At 38.7% G+C, this 17,394-nt stretch overlaps 1 protein-coding gene across 2 annotated transcripts in view; it reads left to right on the top strand.

Moving 5' to 3' along the window:
- Positions 1–17,394, top strand: part of LOC134223671 (paired mesoderm homeobox protein 2B-like) — a 172,251-nt gene that overhangs the window by 99,411 nt on the left and 55,446 nt on the right. For both annotated transcript variants that reach the window (XM_062702857.1, XM_062702856.1), the window contains one exon: positions 696–892. In XM_062702857.1, the coding sequence (XP_062558841.1) occupies positions 696–892 (197 nt within the window). The remainder of the gene's footprint in view (positions 1–695; positions 893–17,394) is intronic.

Here is a 17,394-nt window from a genome sequence, read left to right as displayed (position 1 = left end):
TGTCAATCGGTCATAACAAAGCAAAAAGATAGCATTTGACGATGAAATACGATACTGTCGAAAATAGGAATAAGGAAACATTTGAGGAACAAAATGGAGACGAATGGTCGATTGTTGGTAGAGTTCATTATTACATGAGCACGATAAACAAAACATTGCAATGTGTTGATCGATTTAATGATTTTGAAAAGATTTTTCTCATTTACAAATTACAAAATTTCAAATTGGTTCAAAATGATTTAGCTAACAATTCAGCAAATAATAAATTTTTCGTAGAGGTGCGTTCGTCCAGAACTCTTCGACAAAGTGTGTCATAATTGTGTTCAGTGGAGGCGCCGCGGATTGCTTAAACAATTTCATCTTTTTGTTTCTTCTCAACGTCGCTGAAAAAATATCTTTCCTGTGAAAATTCAAGTGAACTTCGCGTGGAAAATTAAAAAGAATTTTCCATGGATATTCAGAAGAATTACTTGTGAAAATTCAGAAGAACTTCTCGTGAACATTTGGGAACAATTTCCCGCGGAAATTCCAAATAAATTCCCGTGAAAATTCATAACAGCTTTAATCCCATGCGAACAGACAAGTCTGTCCTTTTGCCCCAATTATTCCACCATGTGTTTCGTTATCACATCAACGGTACGGCATCGGCTATCGGTCATATAACATCTAATCAGACCCCCCATTTTCCGTTACAGCCGGCCTGCCCTACAAGGTCTACTCCGGGCACGATTCCGTGCTCGCGGAAAAGCGGAAACAGCGTCGGATACGAACCACCTTCACATCCGCCCAGCTTAAGGAACTGGAACGGGCCTTCCAGGAGACGCACTATCCGGACATTTACACCCGCGAGGAAATTGCCATGAAAATTGACCTCACCGAGGCGAGGGTGCAGGTAAGTCATCGTCATCATCGTCAGCTCTCGGAACTGACTGTTTATACAAATTCCTTGAATCCATCGTCGTCAGCATGTTGGCTGAGTGAGGTAGCAAGGTAATCCATTTCCTTGTGAGCCCTTTTTCCTACCCCCAGCTAGCAAGCAAAGCAACCCGGTCTTGATTGATTAAATTCGCCTCACTCAGTTGGCTGTGGGGTTTTTGCAGCGTTCTCCTAAAGAAAAAAAATCCCATCTGTCTGAGCACGCATTCCCCGTCGACGACCACGACGACCTCCTGAAGGATGGCCAAGCAGCCGCCCGCCTACTGTGCGTGCGTACACGGCGAGCAAAACACACATAAAAATCCATTATTTATGACACGTGCCCTATTCAATATTTCATAGGCTATGGCACCTCGTTTGCAGGTCCTTTTCCAGTGTTCCTTTTTTTTCTGCTGAAACACCATCTGCGGTAAAAGCAAAAGGCTTCGGTCTTTGGACATGGACCATATGAGTTACAACGTGTGAGTGTGCTTCCAGATGATGGCGCAAAATGGCACATCCACTTGATTGCCACCCGGCGATCTATGGTTTCGGGCCAATCTGTGTTTGGTCCATAAAAAGGTTGTAAATTTGTCACCCTGCCCGTCACTGTTTGGGATGCTCGGTGTGGAGAAGAAAAAAAAGGTTATGGTTCACTCGTCCCAAGAATGATGATGTGCGAGGCTGTGTGTGCTGAATAGAGGTCGAATTGGGGCGTGATCTGATGTTAGGGAAAACGACCAGAAGGAGTGGAGCTTATGATGAGAAAAGCTGTAAATATCATGTCAAATGTCGGATCGAAAGGATGCGATAGTCACTCGTCATAATTCGGGTACTGCTTTTAACAAAAATAGGCCTACACAAGAATTTTGCATGTGATGTCTTGGACTGAATCTTCCGTTAAGGTGTGTTTCATTAGAATGTTAATTATTAGAATGTTGGCCAGTTTTAAAGCTATTTTAATATTTTTTAATGAAAAAATCGGATAAGTACTGCTAAAATTCTGTTCGAAACATGCGATTAAATAGTCATCTATTGTTTTCAAACCACACATGGGGCAATGGTAGCGTGCATTGATTGGATATTGAATTCCATCGATTTTTAAGAAAGAGCTTCATAATGCAAGGAGTTCAAAAGGAAACATGCAGGCCCCCAATCGAATTCGCAGCCGATATAAAGATAGCCAGTAGAATCAATTATATTTTTGCCCGCCAGCAACGACTGCATGACCCATCAACGCAATTACTCGATTAGGACCTGAATCAACTGAGCATTGTGTTTACATGGCTACGATTGTACCCAAACAGGTTGTTTAAATAATATTGCCCGCTCGACTGCAACCATGATTTTTGTCCTTACATTCTTCCTCTAGGTGAACTATGCAATCCAGAAGAACCTGGACTCGACCTGGTGGAGTGGGAAGCGACGCCAGTAAATGAAAAATCATTGGCGTAACATTTGTCAAACTCATTCCGCCTATGCTGTCTGTCAACAAACTCTTGCTCATCATCATCATCCCAGTAGACAGCTTCCCAGGTTGGTAGCACTTTGTTGCCATGGTAGCAAGTAGCGTCACCAGCCAAGCCAACACAAACCGTGTTCATTCGATTCATTGTTGTTTGCCCTACGAAAATAAAACAAAGTCAAACAACTCTCCTCCGGCTCACCGATTGTCGATTCGCTGCCACCATGGCCCATGGGGAGCAGTTTCCTGATGGGTGCAGAAGGTGGCGCTTCTGTTGACATTTTAAAGCTACTGTCATTTCGGGGTTGTTTGCACTTCTAAATGAAGCTGGTGGAACAATTTCAGCCTTTTGTCGTCGTTGATTTGGGCGATTATCGATTGTTTTCCGCCTGTTTTTGTGCTCATCGTACTCTGCAAATCTTGTCCAGCTTTTAAAAATCACCCAACGGAAGTCTGCTCTGTTCGCCAAGCGAAATGACGAAGCGCGTACTACTTGACCCGGATCCTTCTGAATTTTAATGCAATTAGCAACGACATCCGTTCGGACCATTCTCCGATTCCCTATTCGTTGTTTTCGTCCCCCTCTCTCAGCGAAAAGAAAATGTTCTTCTCTTGGAAAGGATAACTTTTATTTCTTTTTTTGTTACCGGAATTCGGAATCCATTTCTTTGCTTCACTCCTTCCTATCACCCTCACCTTAACAACCGGACGAAGAAAAGATGGCCATTTAAACAACTGTCAACTTCGGTAACTGCCACCACCCTTATTACCACACGGGTAGCAACAGAATGTGACCGACAAAAGAAAAGAGCGTAAGCGCACATAAGAAGGACACATCCACATGGCATCAAGGTCCAACCAAACAGAGCGAAGGAGTTGTGTATGTGAGTGCGCTTGTTTGACTTTCTTAATTTATTATTCGATTATAAATGATTAAAATAAACAATTCATTTAGTGCGGGACCGGCCAGCGGAACTTTGTTCCGAAGAATGAACCGAGAAGATCGACGAATCGGAAAAGTGACCAACCCCTTCCCCCGATGCAACATCTTTGATTGTTTTCCTCGGGTACAGTTTACTTTTATTTTTGGTCAACTTTCTGCTGGGTTATATGTCTTGGTCGGAAGCACCACCGCTAAGGAAGAAGAGCTTGTTGTTTTTCTTTCCAATTGCAATTTGATGGATATTTATGGTCAATAAGTAGGAAAATCTATCGCTTAACGAGGTTGAACACAGACACTGAATTATGAGGGGGTGCATAAAAGCATTGAGGACAAGCTTTTCAGAATCCAAATTTGCTTCCCCATGGGTTCCTAATTGCAGCTTGTTCAATTTTGCTTCTAATCCGAAAATTTCAATTTCCACTTGCAACAAAACTAAATAACGCACGCAATTCTTCGCATTTCCTTGGAATGATTTCAAAATTCGAAGTAAGTCGCTTCTCATCTGTTTTTATTGAATAATATAAAAATCATTTAGGAAACTACAAGGAAAGTACCCAAATAATTGTAGAAAAACAACAGCCGAAGAATGCTATTTTTTAACATTCCGGGACTCACACCGTTGTTGTAAGAAATACAACATCCTCGAATAAGCACGCTCGTTGTTCACAAGAGTTCTGTAACTTGATGGGTCCCTTGTCCGTTGAATCTAGCATACTGCGTTCCCTTCGTAAGTCGATACTTCCCTTACTCGAAATGAAAATCGCAAAGTGAAAAATGATAAGAGGAAAGTAAAAAGTGAGAAGTGATAAGTGCTAAGTAAGAAGCGAGAAGTGGAAAGTGAGAAGTGCTAAGTAATCTGTTTTCTTCCTTATTCTCTCTTCCTTCTACTTTCTTTCTTTTTCCTTTTTTGTCTTTCTCGTATACTCCAAAACCAAACTTTTGATAGAAGGCTCGGATACCCATAGTGTTATATACCAATCGACTCAGCTCGACGAATTGAGGTGATGTCTGTTTGTGTGTATGTATGTATGTGTGTGTATGTGTGTATGTGTACAAAATTTTGTAGACACACTTTTTGGAACTTAGCATTGGCAACAAGTTCCATTCGACTGAGAATCCTGTCCCATTGTTTGCTATTGAAAATTGGATCAGAAGTTATGGCCAAAATACTATTTTCTATGCGCAAAACACGCTAAAAAATACTAACTTATATTTTTAAGTTTTTTTTTTGTATCAACATCGCTAGGTGGATTAATCAGGGTTTTTTGTCTAATTTCCCTTACTAAAAGAGAAGTGAGTAGTGAGCAGTGACAAGACAGAAGTGCATAGTGAGGAGTAAAAACTGTGAAATGAAGAGGAAATGAGGAGTGAGAAATGGAAAATGAAAGTGAAAAGTGAAAAGTGGAAAATAAAAAGTGATAAGAAGAAAGTGTGAGTGTAAGATGTGAGAAGTAAGAAGTGAAAGGTAAGAAGTGAGAATCGAGATAGAGAAAAGCTAAGTGATGTGTGAGTAGTGAACAATAAGAAGTGAGAGAAAAGTGAAGAGTGAGGCGTGAGAGACGAGAAGTGAATAGTGAGAAGTGATATGGAAGAAATGAAAAGTGAGAATCAAGGACCGAGGAGTGAGAAGTGGGATGCGACTAGTGTGAAATGAGATGCGAGAATTGAAAATTGAGAGAAAAAAATCTTTATTCTTTCCAATTTCCTCCTTTCCTATTTTTCGTTTTTAACTTTTACCTATTTTCTTTTTTCTTCATCATTATTCCCTCTTCCTTCTACTTTCTTCCATATTCCTTTTCCATTACCCTTTCCTTTATTTATTTTTCTTTAGGGGTCGTACACTTATTACGTAAGCATTTTCTCTGGATTTTTCGACCCCCCCTCCCCCTATGTCAGATTTTTTTCATACAAATAATGTTTATTTATATGGAGCGTAAGATATTGGCCGACCCCCCCTCCCCCCATAAGTGCTTACGTAATATGTGTACGGCCCCTTATGCCCTCTTCCTTCTACTTTCTCCAGTTTTCATCCTTCGTTCTTCTTCTATCTCCTTCTATCTATCTTCCTGCTTTCTCCTTCCATCTTTTTTTTAAGTCGTCTCTTTTCCTTTCTCCTCTTCCATCCACCTTTTTCCTTTCCTTTTACTTCTTCTTTCTTTTATCGTCTGTTTTCTTCGTCCTTCACCCTTCTTCCTTCTTCTTTTTCTTCTAATATCTAACCACTCACTTCTCAGTTCTCTGCATCTCGCTTTTGACATCCCTAATATCATACCATCTTCGCACTTTTTGCATCTGTTTTCTTTACTACCTACGACGCAACTATCGCATCTCACCACTCACTTCTCACTTCTCATTCCTCACTTCCCACTACTCACTTCCCATTTGCTACTGCACTCATCTCACTACTAAGTACTCACTTCCACTCCTCAAATCTCACTTCTCACTACCTTGTACTCACTTCGAAAATCAAATGGAGTTTGACCCTTTCAATCTAATGGCATTTGCAAATATTTTTCATCAAAAAATGCAGATTTTCCGACTTGCTGTGTGGATTCATGAACCATTTTTTTTATTTCGACGGTCCATGCAATCTTAGAATTTGGGGAGACGTGATTTCCTTTCTACGACATCTACTCAATAAATATTTTTTCGAACCAACCCTTCACCAATTCTGTCAAATCAGGAGGTTCCCAAATTTTTTGGATATGCGACCCACCAAGCAAAATCTCATATTGCTGGCGGCCCACCAGTACCAAATACCTTTATTTCTGGAAAGTGGATAAAAATGTGCTCATACCCCTTCATTGTATTAGCATCTCAGCTCATATAAATCTTTAAACCTCATATAGAAAGTAGATAATTGAAATTGGATTTGAGTTCGTTTTGGTTGAATTTGGATTTGAATTGGATTCGGATTAGTTTTGGATTGGATTAGGATCAATTTTGAATTGGAATTGGATTGGATTTGGATTGGATTTGGATTGGATTTGGATTGGATTTGGATTGGATTTGGATTGGATTTGGATTGGATTTGGATTGGATTTGGATTGGATTTGGATTGGATTTGGATTGGATTTGGATTGCATTTGGATTGCATTTGATTAGATTTGGATTGCATTTGGATTGGTTTGGATTGATTTGTATTGGATTTGGTTGATTGATTTGGATTGATTTGGATTGATTTGGATTCAATTTGGATTGAATTTGGATTGGTTTGGATTGGTTTGGATTGGTTTGATTTGATTGGTTTGGATTGGTTTGGATTGGTTTGGATTGGTTTGGATTGGTTTGGATTGGTTTGATTGGTTTGGATTGGTTTGGATTGGTTTGGATTGGTTTGGATTGGTTTGGATTGGTTTGGATTGGTTTGGATTGGTTTGGATTGGTTTGGATTGGTTTGGATTGGTTTGGTTGGTTTGGATTTGGATTGGTTTGGATTGGATTTGGATTGGTTTGGATTGGTTTGGATTGGTTTGGATTTGGATTGGTTGGATTGGTTTGGATTGGTTTGGATTGGTTTGGATTGGTTTGGATTGATTTGGATTGGTTGGATTGGATTGGATTTGGATTGGTTTGGATTGGTTTGGATTGGTTTGGATTGGTTTGGATTGGTTTGGATTGGATTTGGATTGGTTTGGATTGGATTTGGATTGGTTTGGATTGGTTTGATTGGATTTGATTGGTTTGGATTGGTTTGGATTGGTTTGGATTGGTTTGGATTGGTTTGGATTGGTTTGGATTGGTTTGGATTGGTTTGGATTGGTTTGATTGGTTTGGATTGATTGGTTTGGATTGGTTTGGATTGGTTTGGATTGGTTTGGATTGGTTTGGATTGGTTTGGATTGGATTTGGATTGGTTTGGATTGGTTTGGATTGGTTTGGATTGGTTTGGATTGGTTTGGATTGGTTTGGATTGGTTTGGATTGGTTGATTTGATTGGATTTGGATTGGTTTGGATTGGTTTGGATTGGTTTGGATTGGTTTGGATTGGTTTGGATTGGTTTGGATTGGTTTGGATTGGATTTGGATTGGTTTGGATTGGATTTGGATTGGTTTGATTGGATTTGGATTGGTTTGGATTGGTTTGGATTGGATTTGGATTGGTTTGGATTGGTTTGGATTGGTTTGGATTGGTTTGATTGGTTTGGATTGGTTTGGATTGGTTTGGATTGGTTTGATTGGTTTGATTGGATTTGGTTGGATTTGGATTGGTTGGATTGGTTTGGATTGGATTTGGATTGGTTTGGATTGGTTTGATTGGTTTGGATTGGTTTGGATTGGTTTGGATTGGTTTGGATTGGTTTGGATTGGTTTGGATTGGATTTGGATTGGTTTGGATTGGTTTGGATTGGTTTGGATTGGTTTGGATTGGTTTGGATTGGTTTGGATTGGTTTGGATTGGTTTGATTGGTTTGGATTGGTTTGGATTGGTTTGGATTGGTTTGGATTGGTTGGATTGGTTTGGATTGGTTTGGATTGGTTTGGATTGGATTTGGATTGGTTTGGATTGGTTTGGATTGGTTTGGATTGGTTTGGATTGGTTTGGATTGGTTTGGATTGGTTTGGATTGGATTGGATTGGTTTGGATTGGTTTGGATTGGATTTGGATTGGTTTGGATTGGTTTGGATTGGTTTGGATTGGTTTGGATTGGTTTGGATTGGTTTGGATTGGATTTGGATTGGTTTGGATTGGTTTGGATTGGTTTGGATTGGTTTGGATTGGTTTGGATTGGTTTGGATTGGATTTGGATTGGTTTGGATTGGTTTGATTGGTTTGGATTGGTTTGGATTGGTTTGGATTGGTTTGGATTGGTTTGGATTGGTTTGGATTGGTTTGGATTGGTTTGATTGGTTTGGATTGGTTTGGATTGGATTTGATTGGTTTGGATTGGTTTGGATTGATTTGGATTGGTTTGGATTGGTTTGGATTGGTTTGGATTGGTTTGGATTGGATTTGGATTGGTTTGATTGATTTGGATTGGTTTGATTGATTTGGATTGGATTTGGATTGATTTGGATTGATTTGGATTGGTTTGGATTGATTTGGATTGGATTTGGATTGGTTTGGATTGGTTTGGATTGGATTTGGATTGGATTTGGATTGGATTTGGATTGGATTTGGATTGGATTTGGATTGGATTTGGATTGGATTTGGATTGGATTTGGATTGGATTTGGATTGGATTTGGATTGGATTTGGATTGGATTTAGATTGGATTTGGATTGGATTTGGATTGGATTTGGATTGGATTGTGGTGCTGGGTGGTGCGAATAGAATCGATTTGGTTGTCAAACTGAAGCCAAAATTTTCTATTGTGCCGGAGCCAAACATTGAAGATTGTGGGTTTGTTCGTTAAGGATCTTATATTGAGAAGTATTGTTATTATTTGGGGAAAAATAAAAATAAACTTAATTTGAATTTTGTACTCTTCGTAACAAATATTTTCACATTATATTTCGAGTGGAAAATTAGTAGGAACGCCACTTAAAAGCACTCGTTACGAAATTTCACGAGATTCAGCAGCTGATCGGAGCAGAAATGTATATAAACCATCGCAAAGCCATGTAGAGTCTTGCACATTTGTGCGTCCTCATACAGCATGGAAAAAGAAATCGGAAGAGCGGGAAATGTTTAACAGCCAAGTAACTACAAAATAATTTTACCTCTGGGAGTGATTTCAAAATATCCCTCTACTCGCTTGAGAGCAGAAAAGCGGCTCTATCCGCAGCACCCAGATAAAAAGTAAGAAGTGAGACGTGAAAAGTGAGGAAGGAAACGTATGATTTGAGAATTGCAAATTGTGAAATAAATCCTTATGCCTTCCTGCCACTTTCTTTCTCCTTCCCTGTACTTTCATCCTTTTTCCTCATTATTTCTTTCTCCTTTCTTCTTCGTTCTTTATTCTTAAAACTTCTTTTTTTTGCCTTCTTTTTGCCTTTCTCGTACAACAAAGTTGTACCGAAAGGCTATCGTTTCACTTCACAATCGAACTTTTTATAGAAGTCTCGCAGACCCATGGTGTTATATACCAATCGACTCAGCTCGTCGAACTGAACAAATGTCTGTCTGTCCGTGTGTATGTGTGTGTGTGTGTGTGCACACGAAAACCGAAAAACATTAGCCACTTTTTCATATAGTAATTCTTAACCGATTTTCTCGCAACAAGTTGCATTCGACAGGGGATAAAGCCTTGTTGATCACTATTGAATTTGATAACGATCGATCATTGCGTTTAAAAGTTATTAAGAAAATGGAATCGAACTATATAAGCGTCATATAAGGTTGGTGTCTTGGCTAAATGCGAGAAAGGCAGTATCACCATTCGGTGAATTAAGTTGAGTTTTTTATCTTATTATTTCTCTTCCCTTATTTTTTCATCTTCCTCTCCATTTCTTTCTTTATTTTATCTTCTTTTTTAATCTTTCTTCCTTTTTTATATTCCTTTTTTATCCATTGTATCCCACTACTCACTTCCTACTTTAAACTTCTTGCTTCTGTTTTTTAATATTTTCTCCTTCTCACTTCTCATCGCTCACTTCTCATTTCTCACCTCCCACTACTAACTTCTCACTTGTTACTGCACTCATCTCACTACTCAGTTTCTCAGTCTTTCTTTTACTTTTAACTATTAACTTTTCAGCTCGTATATTTCACTTCTCACTTCACGCAAACAATTAAGAGATTGCAACTATATGACCAAACGCATTCGGCCAAATGACCCTAAACCTTTTGTTTCCAGCTCCATATTTGCGTGGAATGTGGAACATATTTCACAGCGTAATGAAATGTAACTCATGGGTAGCGAGGTGTTTCTTTTGTAAATCTTGCGAATAGGAGCAAAATAGGTGTAATGCTGTCATGCTCGATGGTTAAGCTATTGCACAAGCACACCACTGTAGTTGTAAAAAGATTTCATTTAAATGATCGAAGATATAAACAAGACCAATATGAACTGAATAAACACTTCATAGGACATTTACGAAGAGTACACCTTTGCAGGTTTTCTATTCTCACATCGTCATATTGCATGCATTTTTTTGGTTTGCTATGCAACGTTTTGACATTTTAATAGTCGTTTTGTGTTACCACTTACCCTTTGTATGTGTTCAATAGTGACATGAAAAATGTTGGATGATCCCGCAGCGTAGTGTCTCCACGTTTGTCTCACAAGCGAGTGGTCATGGGTTCAATTCTCAGCCCCTACAACAACAAAATCCGCCCAGTTGCTTGGACGATGCATCACAGACGACATCACAGATCGACATAAGGTGACCAGACGTCCCGCGTTTCGCGGGACAGTCCCGCATTTCGCCATTTGTCCCGCGCTGAAAAGAGTCCCGCGAAATGTCCCGCGTTTCACTTATTTCAAGATAATGTCCCGCGAAATAATGAAATATTTAATAAATAGCAGTAATTTAGTAAACGTTCTTCAAGAACTCATAAGATTTTGAAAATTTATTATATTAATTAATGATTTTCGATTTTCGTCACATACAAAGCATCGCTCCGAAGGCTTGATGAATTGTCTTTCACCCAACGCCACGGCCACACTCGCATGTTGTTCAAACCTTTTTTCTGCGTTCAAATTATATTTTTTACATCTTAAATAAAATTATTATCAGTAAGAGTAAAGCCCCGAACGCAATACAACGGAACTGCGACGGAAACGGAAAATTTGACAGAAAATATATGGACTAAATGTCAATTTTTTCGTTTCCGTTGCCGTTCCGTTGTATTGCGTTTGGGGCTTTAAGCCAAACAAATTTGTTTAGCTCTTCCTTACTTTGTTTGTTACTAATGATAATTTTATTTAAGATGTAAGAAATATAATTTGAACACAAAAAAGAGGTTTCTCCAAGGGTTTCTCATATTGTCATCAACGTCATTTGTGTCTTTCCGTCTCCCACAAAATTATAACTGTGGACGTGGTAGTGCAACGCCGAGCTGCAGCACAAGCACTCACTTGAAACCAGAGTTACTTTATTCTCATGCGAACAAAAATGTGCTACTGAGACTCTTACTATACCAGCTCATAGCACATAAGAATCGAAGTGTGCTGAACAGTGAAGGGACGCACAATAGATAGTGGAATATATAGATGAGCGAAGATAAATCCTCTGTCTCCAAACGAACTGTCAAACGTGTCTCCAAACGAGCATGACGTCACGATTTCAATGGAAACGTTAAGGGCTGTGACGTCATATGCGCGTGTGCACGGGCAAAAAAATCGACTCAGCCATGCTTTCGCTCATCTATAGATTCTACTATCTATAGGACGCACGAATCAAAATTTTGCGCGTGACTTGAATGTGACACTTAAGAAAATTCAAGTGCGCGTGCCCCGCGTTCGTCGCCGCGCGCTTTCTCATCTTTTAATTTAAAGTTTGTCATTCGAATTCCTGTTTTCATTAATTTACTAACACAAACTTTATGATGAAAACTAATGAAAATGTGCTCTCAATCGTATATTTAAATAAGTGAATTGCCTCAATCCGAAACCAGCTTCCAATTCCCATATTGGGGTCATTGTGTGTCTGATTTAACCTTCCGGGATTCGTTTGGTCCTGGATCGTTCGTGTAGTCTCGCCTTTGTTGTGAATGTGAAACGTGCTTTTTTCGGAGTCATTTTACTTTTTAAAATAATGAAAAATTGCTGAAATAAAAAATGAGTTCAGTCTTGTACTTTGACTCCAACGTCCCACGATTATATGAATGGTATTATATGGAAATGTAATGTAAGATAGCACGTCACAGTTCAAAAAAGTTTATCAACCCAGTGGAAAGTTGATGTCTATTATATACATACCATCAAAACTGGCGTAAAAACACATTTACAAAAAATTACAATAATCTGCTGGATAAGGTTATCAGGAGTATTTTTAGATTTTAAAATATTTATTAAGGAAAATGGTTAGAGCATATTCAGAGAAAAATATATTTCAACTTTTTATTGATGTATACATTAACATATGTCACCATTATTGAATAGTCTTCAAGACGTTTGTATGTTGCAATCATGTTATTGGCGTTATCAATTGACATCGACAAAGTTCTGCGTACATCAATACCGTAGAGGTGCATGGGTGGTGTCGATATTTCGTCGGTTGAATTTGCTGCAGTATGACATGCATTTGGCTCGCCAAATAGATCTTAACACCGATGAGTATACCGTCCATGTCTAAGATGATGTGTTTTTATGTGTTTATGAACGGGTTCATATGCCGCGTCGTTCTGAGTTCATTTTCGGTTGGTCTTAGGTTCTATGGAAAGCATGATGACGAAGCAGCAAAATTCTATTTACGGTGAACAGTGATGCGCTAATGGAGGTGTATGGTTCGTAAAATGCAAGAAATTCTTCAATCCAATCAATTACTACGGCGAACTTGTATATTGGAAGCTACAAAGAGCATTTGAAATCGTTAGAATTTCACGCACACACCTTTTGGACGATGTTTTCAATAACACAAACTATGTTAAAAAATGGGCGAAAATTACATCTGGACCTGCTGCAAGTACTTCCAACAAAACTGCATCGGTGGTAGGATACAATTGACTTGTCCTTGTTTATTTTTCCTAGCGCTCGGTCACTAGGTGATCAGCTCATGCGACGAGCGCGTGAGACGAATCGCATGCGCTTCACATGAGGCACACAGCAACTAGGCAGAGGCGCGTAATTGGGAAAGCGCATCACCTACTTCGTTCATATGCGAAAGCTTTAGACGCGTCTCGTGCACCATCAACTGAAGCACGTGCACAGTAACTCTGCTTGAAACACGTGTTTGTTGGTTTCCAATTTTATTTCGTCCTAAACTCTAGCGAGTTTGAGGAATTTTGACAAGCCTACTTTGGTGTATTCTAGTGATCCTAGTCAAATCCTCATGGACACGAGAACGAGGATAGATATTTAATTGGATACCTACCAAAAGAACTATAATAAGTGAAATGGAAGATTTGAACGTACTATTGAGGCATACAGTCAAACCTCCATGAGTCGATATTGAAGGGACCATCGACTCATGGAAATATCGACATGTGGAATAGGAAATCTTTGGAAATCTGTTTGAAGGGGCCATCACAGTAACCCAGAAAATATGTTTTAATATGGGATAATTTGCTTCCATGAGTCGATATCGAGTCATAGAACATCGACTCATGGAGGTTTGACTGTATTTTACTCAACAATGCTTTTAAAGTGAAGAACTGAAATCATTTCAAAATTCACAGAAATAATAAATTTTCGAGATTTTTCGGCTATACAGTCTGATTTATAAGAACACATTTTTAAAATTTTGTCCAACGTTTCGGCATCGGGTTCGATGTCTTCTTCAGGGGAAAAAAATTGTTTGCTCTTTGTAATGGAACGCCTATCATACTTAACAAAAATCGATCACTTTTTTCTCCTGGAAGAAGACATCGAACCCGATGACGAAACGCTGGACCAAATTAAAAAATATGTTCTAATAAATTAGACTGCATAGCCGAAAAATCTCGAAATTCAACACTACAGTAGAAGTCAACAACTAGAAATAATAAGAAAAATAACAATGCTCCTTTGGCACAGATTCTGACAGTACTCAATATCTCTGAATGTAGGATCCCTAGCTCAACAATTTCAACTCACATTGTGTTCGTATGTTGTTATTATTTCAGTAAAAACATCACTTGAAATCTGAGCAAGTTCGACGAATTCTGTTTCAAGCTTATGGAAAAATTTATGATAATCGTCTGTCAGTTTGTGGGGAATAATAAAAAACCTGAGTAAGATGTAGGCATTTTAAGCAAATTTGAGCGCTCTGCCTAATTGCATAAAACGAATAATACGATCAATTTGAATGTTAGCTAAATGAATCATGCAAACAATACAAATAAGTTTAACTATCAGGAACTCGCACCGTTTCATTCACAGATTCATTCACAACAGAGGTGAGATTGTCACATTTCACTATTCCGAAAGAATGAAAAAATAAACGAGAAGTGGTATCATAGCATTTTAAATTCAAAATTTTGACATGAACTTATAGTGTACGTTCTAAAATGTTTGCTTTGAACCGTAACGCATTGGCCAGTGATTGAAGAAAATGTAGCCAGGATGGTCCAAAATCTGTAGGGTTACCAAGCTGGTTATCCTAAAATGAGTAGTACTAATGACCGTAGTTGTAAATATTTAAACAGAATTGGTCTAAATTTTATAAAGATTATTTTGCTTTCAAGTATTTTATATGTACGACGGGCTTTATGCTACGGCCCCGATGCTTAAACGATTGCATTTGCTATTTAAATAAACCTCCTAAATTTTTAGCTAATTTGGATGTAATTTGATTGTTCACACGTCATTTGAAGCTTGTATGAAAATTACTATGAAAATCGCTATTGATGTAAAAGATCGTTCCGTGAGGTGGCCCATGAACTATTAATAAACGCATCGAATTCATAGAACACTTTCTAAGTTGAAATGCAGTTGTTGTTGCGAAGCGATTTGACTTTTGTAAGCAACGTTATATAGGGAACAAAAATGCTCATTATTGATATTGATGTTATTCTTTTACATGTTAAATTGAATTTCCCACGATTCAGCGTTTCCTTAATAACTTGTTTTGTAAGCATCAAATCGTTTCGCAACAAAGATGAGCTGCTTCTTTGCTAAATTTGCTATGTAGCCAATTTATTCATACGTTTTTTTTTTAAGCTTGATGGGAAGCGTTGTGGAACGGTTTGCACAAAAGTTCCTGTTTTCATATCGATTTTCATACAAACTTAATATTGCGCGTGCTCACTCAAATTACAACCAAATTAGCTAAAAATTTAGGATGATTGTTAAAATAACAAATGTAATCGTTTAAGCACAGAGGAGCGAGAAAGTCAAAATTTGAATCAGTCTACTGTATATCCTTCTTATTTTTTTTTTGGTCTATTATAAAAATTGCAATACATTTTGAAATGATACAAAATATTATTCCTTTTACCATCTAAAATCCACCGTATGGCTTCCTGCATATGAGCACCGTCATTGAAATTTATTTGCCCGTGCTCGAAACCACACGGATGGAAATTATAATTTTTGGAATAGCTTTTCACTCCCTCGTTCTGATGCGGTCCACATCCGAGCCCCAACCGAAGGATGCTCGATTTTTTTTCTTCCTGCGAATGATACCTGCAAACTCATTGCTTCCACTCTTTCAAGCCAAAACTGGAATCCGCGGCAATGGCGGTCCACCAGTTCTGCGAATAATCGTAACTTTCGGAACAACAGCATATGTGCAGAAATGGCGCAAAAATGGCCACCTCCTTCGGCTCTGTGTTGTATGCCAAATTACCACCACGCTGCTGCTGGAGGCACGTCCAAGCTTCACCGCCGACAGCTGGGCTTTGTGTTTGGAAATAATGAGTGTTATTTTACAGCAATAACAGTCCACCGATGATGGTAATGGGGAAAATGGATGCTAAACTGGCGCTCGTAAACTTTAATGCGCTGGCTCTGCCATGATTGGCCGCGGATAGGTGAAAACCGGCCACCGGAAAAAGGGGTTATTTTAATCCTGGCGATCTAACCGCAGTCAGCCGCGTGTCCCTAACACATTTTGCTGGAGTGGCTATTCCAATGATGCGATACTGGTGAATCGGTACATTCAGCTTACATATTAGATGGAAATTCGCTTCTTTACTAGAGAGTTTTAAAAGTCAACACATGTCCTTTGCACACCCTTTTCCAAGAGTAAAAATCTGGCATAATACTTTTGTAACCGGAACTTTAGAACCACTTTGTTCGTTATGATTCTTCAATTCGTGCTCTTAGAAAAAAAAATGAAAAAAGCACATGGTTTAAGATGCCCAATGTGTGACTTTATTGCAAAATAACTTAAAGTGTAATTGTTAGCTCATTTTTAGTTCATTCTGAGGTCCTTTGCAGAGTAATTTTTGCAAGTGCATTGCTGAGCTGGTTCGGGTTGCATTACACATATTAATTCCAAGATTGGTTTTTGGAAATAACTCCATCATCATGCAATGTATTATTGGGAAAAATGCTGTAGGGGAGATGCTCTCAATATGCGCCCCCTAATTTAAGCTCTTAATTTAATGGTGATTTCATCCGAGTGTAAATTCGAAGTGTTTATCAATAATCAAGCATATCAGTCATTATATGGTCCAACCATTTTTAAGAAAAAACAGCAATATTACAAGAAAACCGATTTAATCCAAAATACTGCATTTTCATTTAAAATAAACGACGCTGGGCAATATGCTCCACCCAAAAATGATAATCAAAATATTCCAATATTTTTCACTGAAATAGTCACACTCTTTTGCAAAAGATTAGTTTCAGTCAATTAGGTAGTCAATATTTTAGACTAATAAAAAAAAAGAAGAAAATATTTTTTGTATGTGAAGAAAAGCATTGTTGACGTAAACACCAAAATTGCATCGGAAAAAGCCAAAAAAAAAACATTTTATTTTTTAAATTTTTTTGCGTAACGTTGCGTTTAGTTTTTTTTGCGTAATAACATGTTTTTTGGCTTTAGCCGCTCACGATTTTGAGACAAAATTTGGGTTAATAACCAAGAAAACGTGGTGGCGCATTTTACCCAACCGGCGCTTTTCATACGTATCTCCCCTACTTATTATCGCAGCCTATAACGCTCAAAATGTGGGTGGAGAGGAGATAAACTAAAATGGCTACTTCCACCAACTCACCCCATAACAACCACTGCTACGCAATGGTGGGAGTGTATTCCAAGCACGGTCTGGCCATCAGGCCACATATAATTCCACATCACACCACAAGCCAATAAATTATGGAACCACAAAATCGGACGACACTGATCGTCTCGGTCCGGGGTCTGATTATTTTGAACCGGTCCGACGCAGCAGCAAACATGTAGCAAAACTGTCAGATTTCTAAACACTCGGCCGGCTGCTGCTAGGTCCAAAACATTGACAGCAAGCAGTCTCCAAAACAATTTAAATAATTAGTTAGTCCACTGGGAGTTGAAAATTTATATAGGAAATGACACACGCCCCGGACATGGGGCTGCGAAACCGGCCCCCTAAGCAGAACTAGGATTGAGCGGCGGGA

Source organism: Armigeres subalbatus, chromosome 3 (assembly GCF_024139115.2).
Source record: "Armigeres subalbatus isolate Guangzhou_Male chromosome 3, GZ_Asu_2, whole genome shotgun sequence".
Lineage (NCBI taxonomy): Eukaryota > Metazoa > Arthropoda > Insecta > Diptera > Culicidae > Armigeres > Armigeres subalbatus.
The sequence above is the reverse complement of the archived record's forward strand: the minus strand, read 5'-3'. Positions and strand labels throughout refer to the sequence as shown.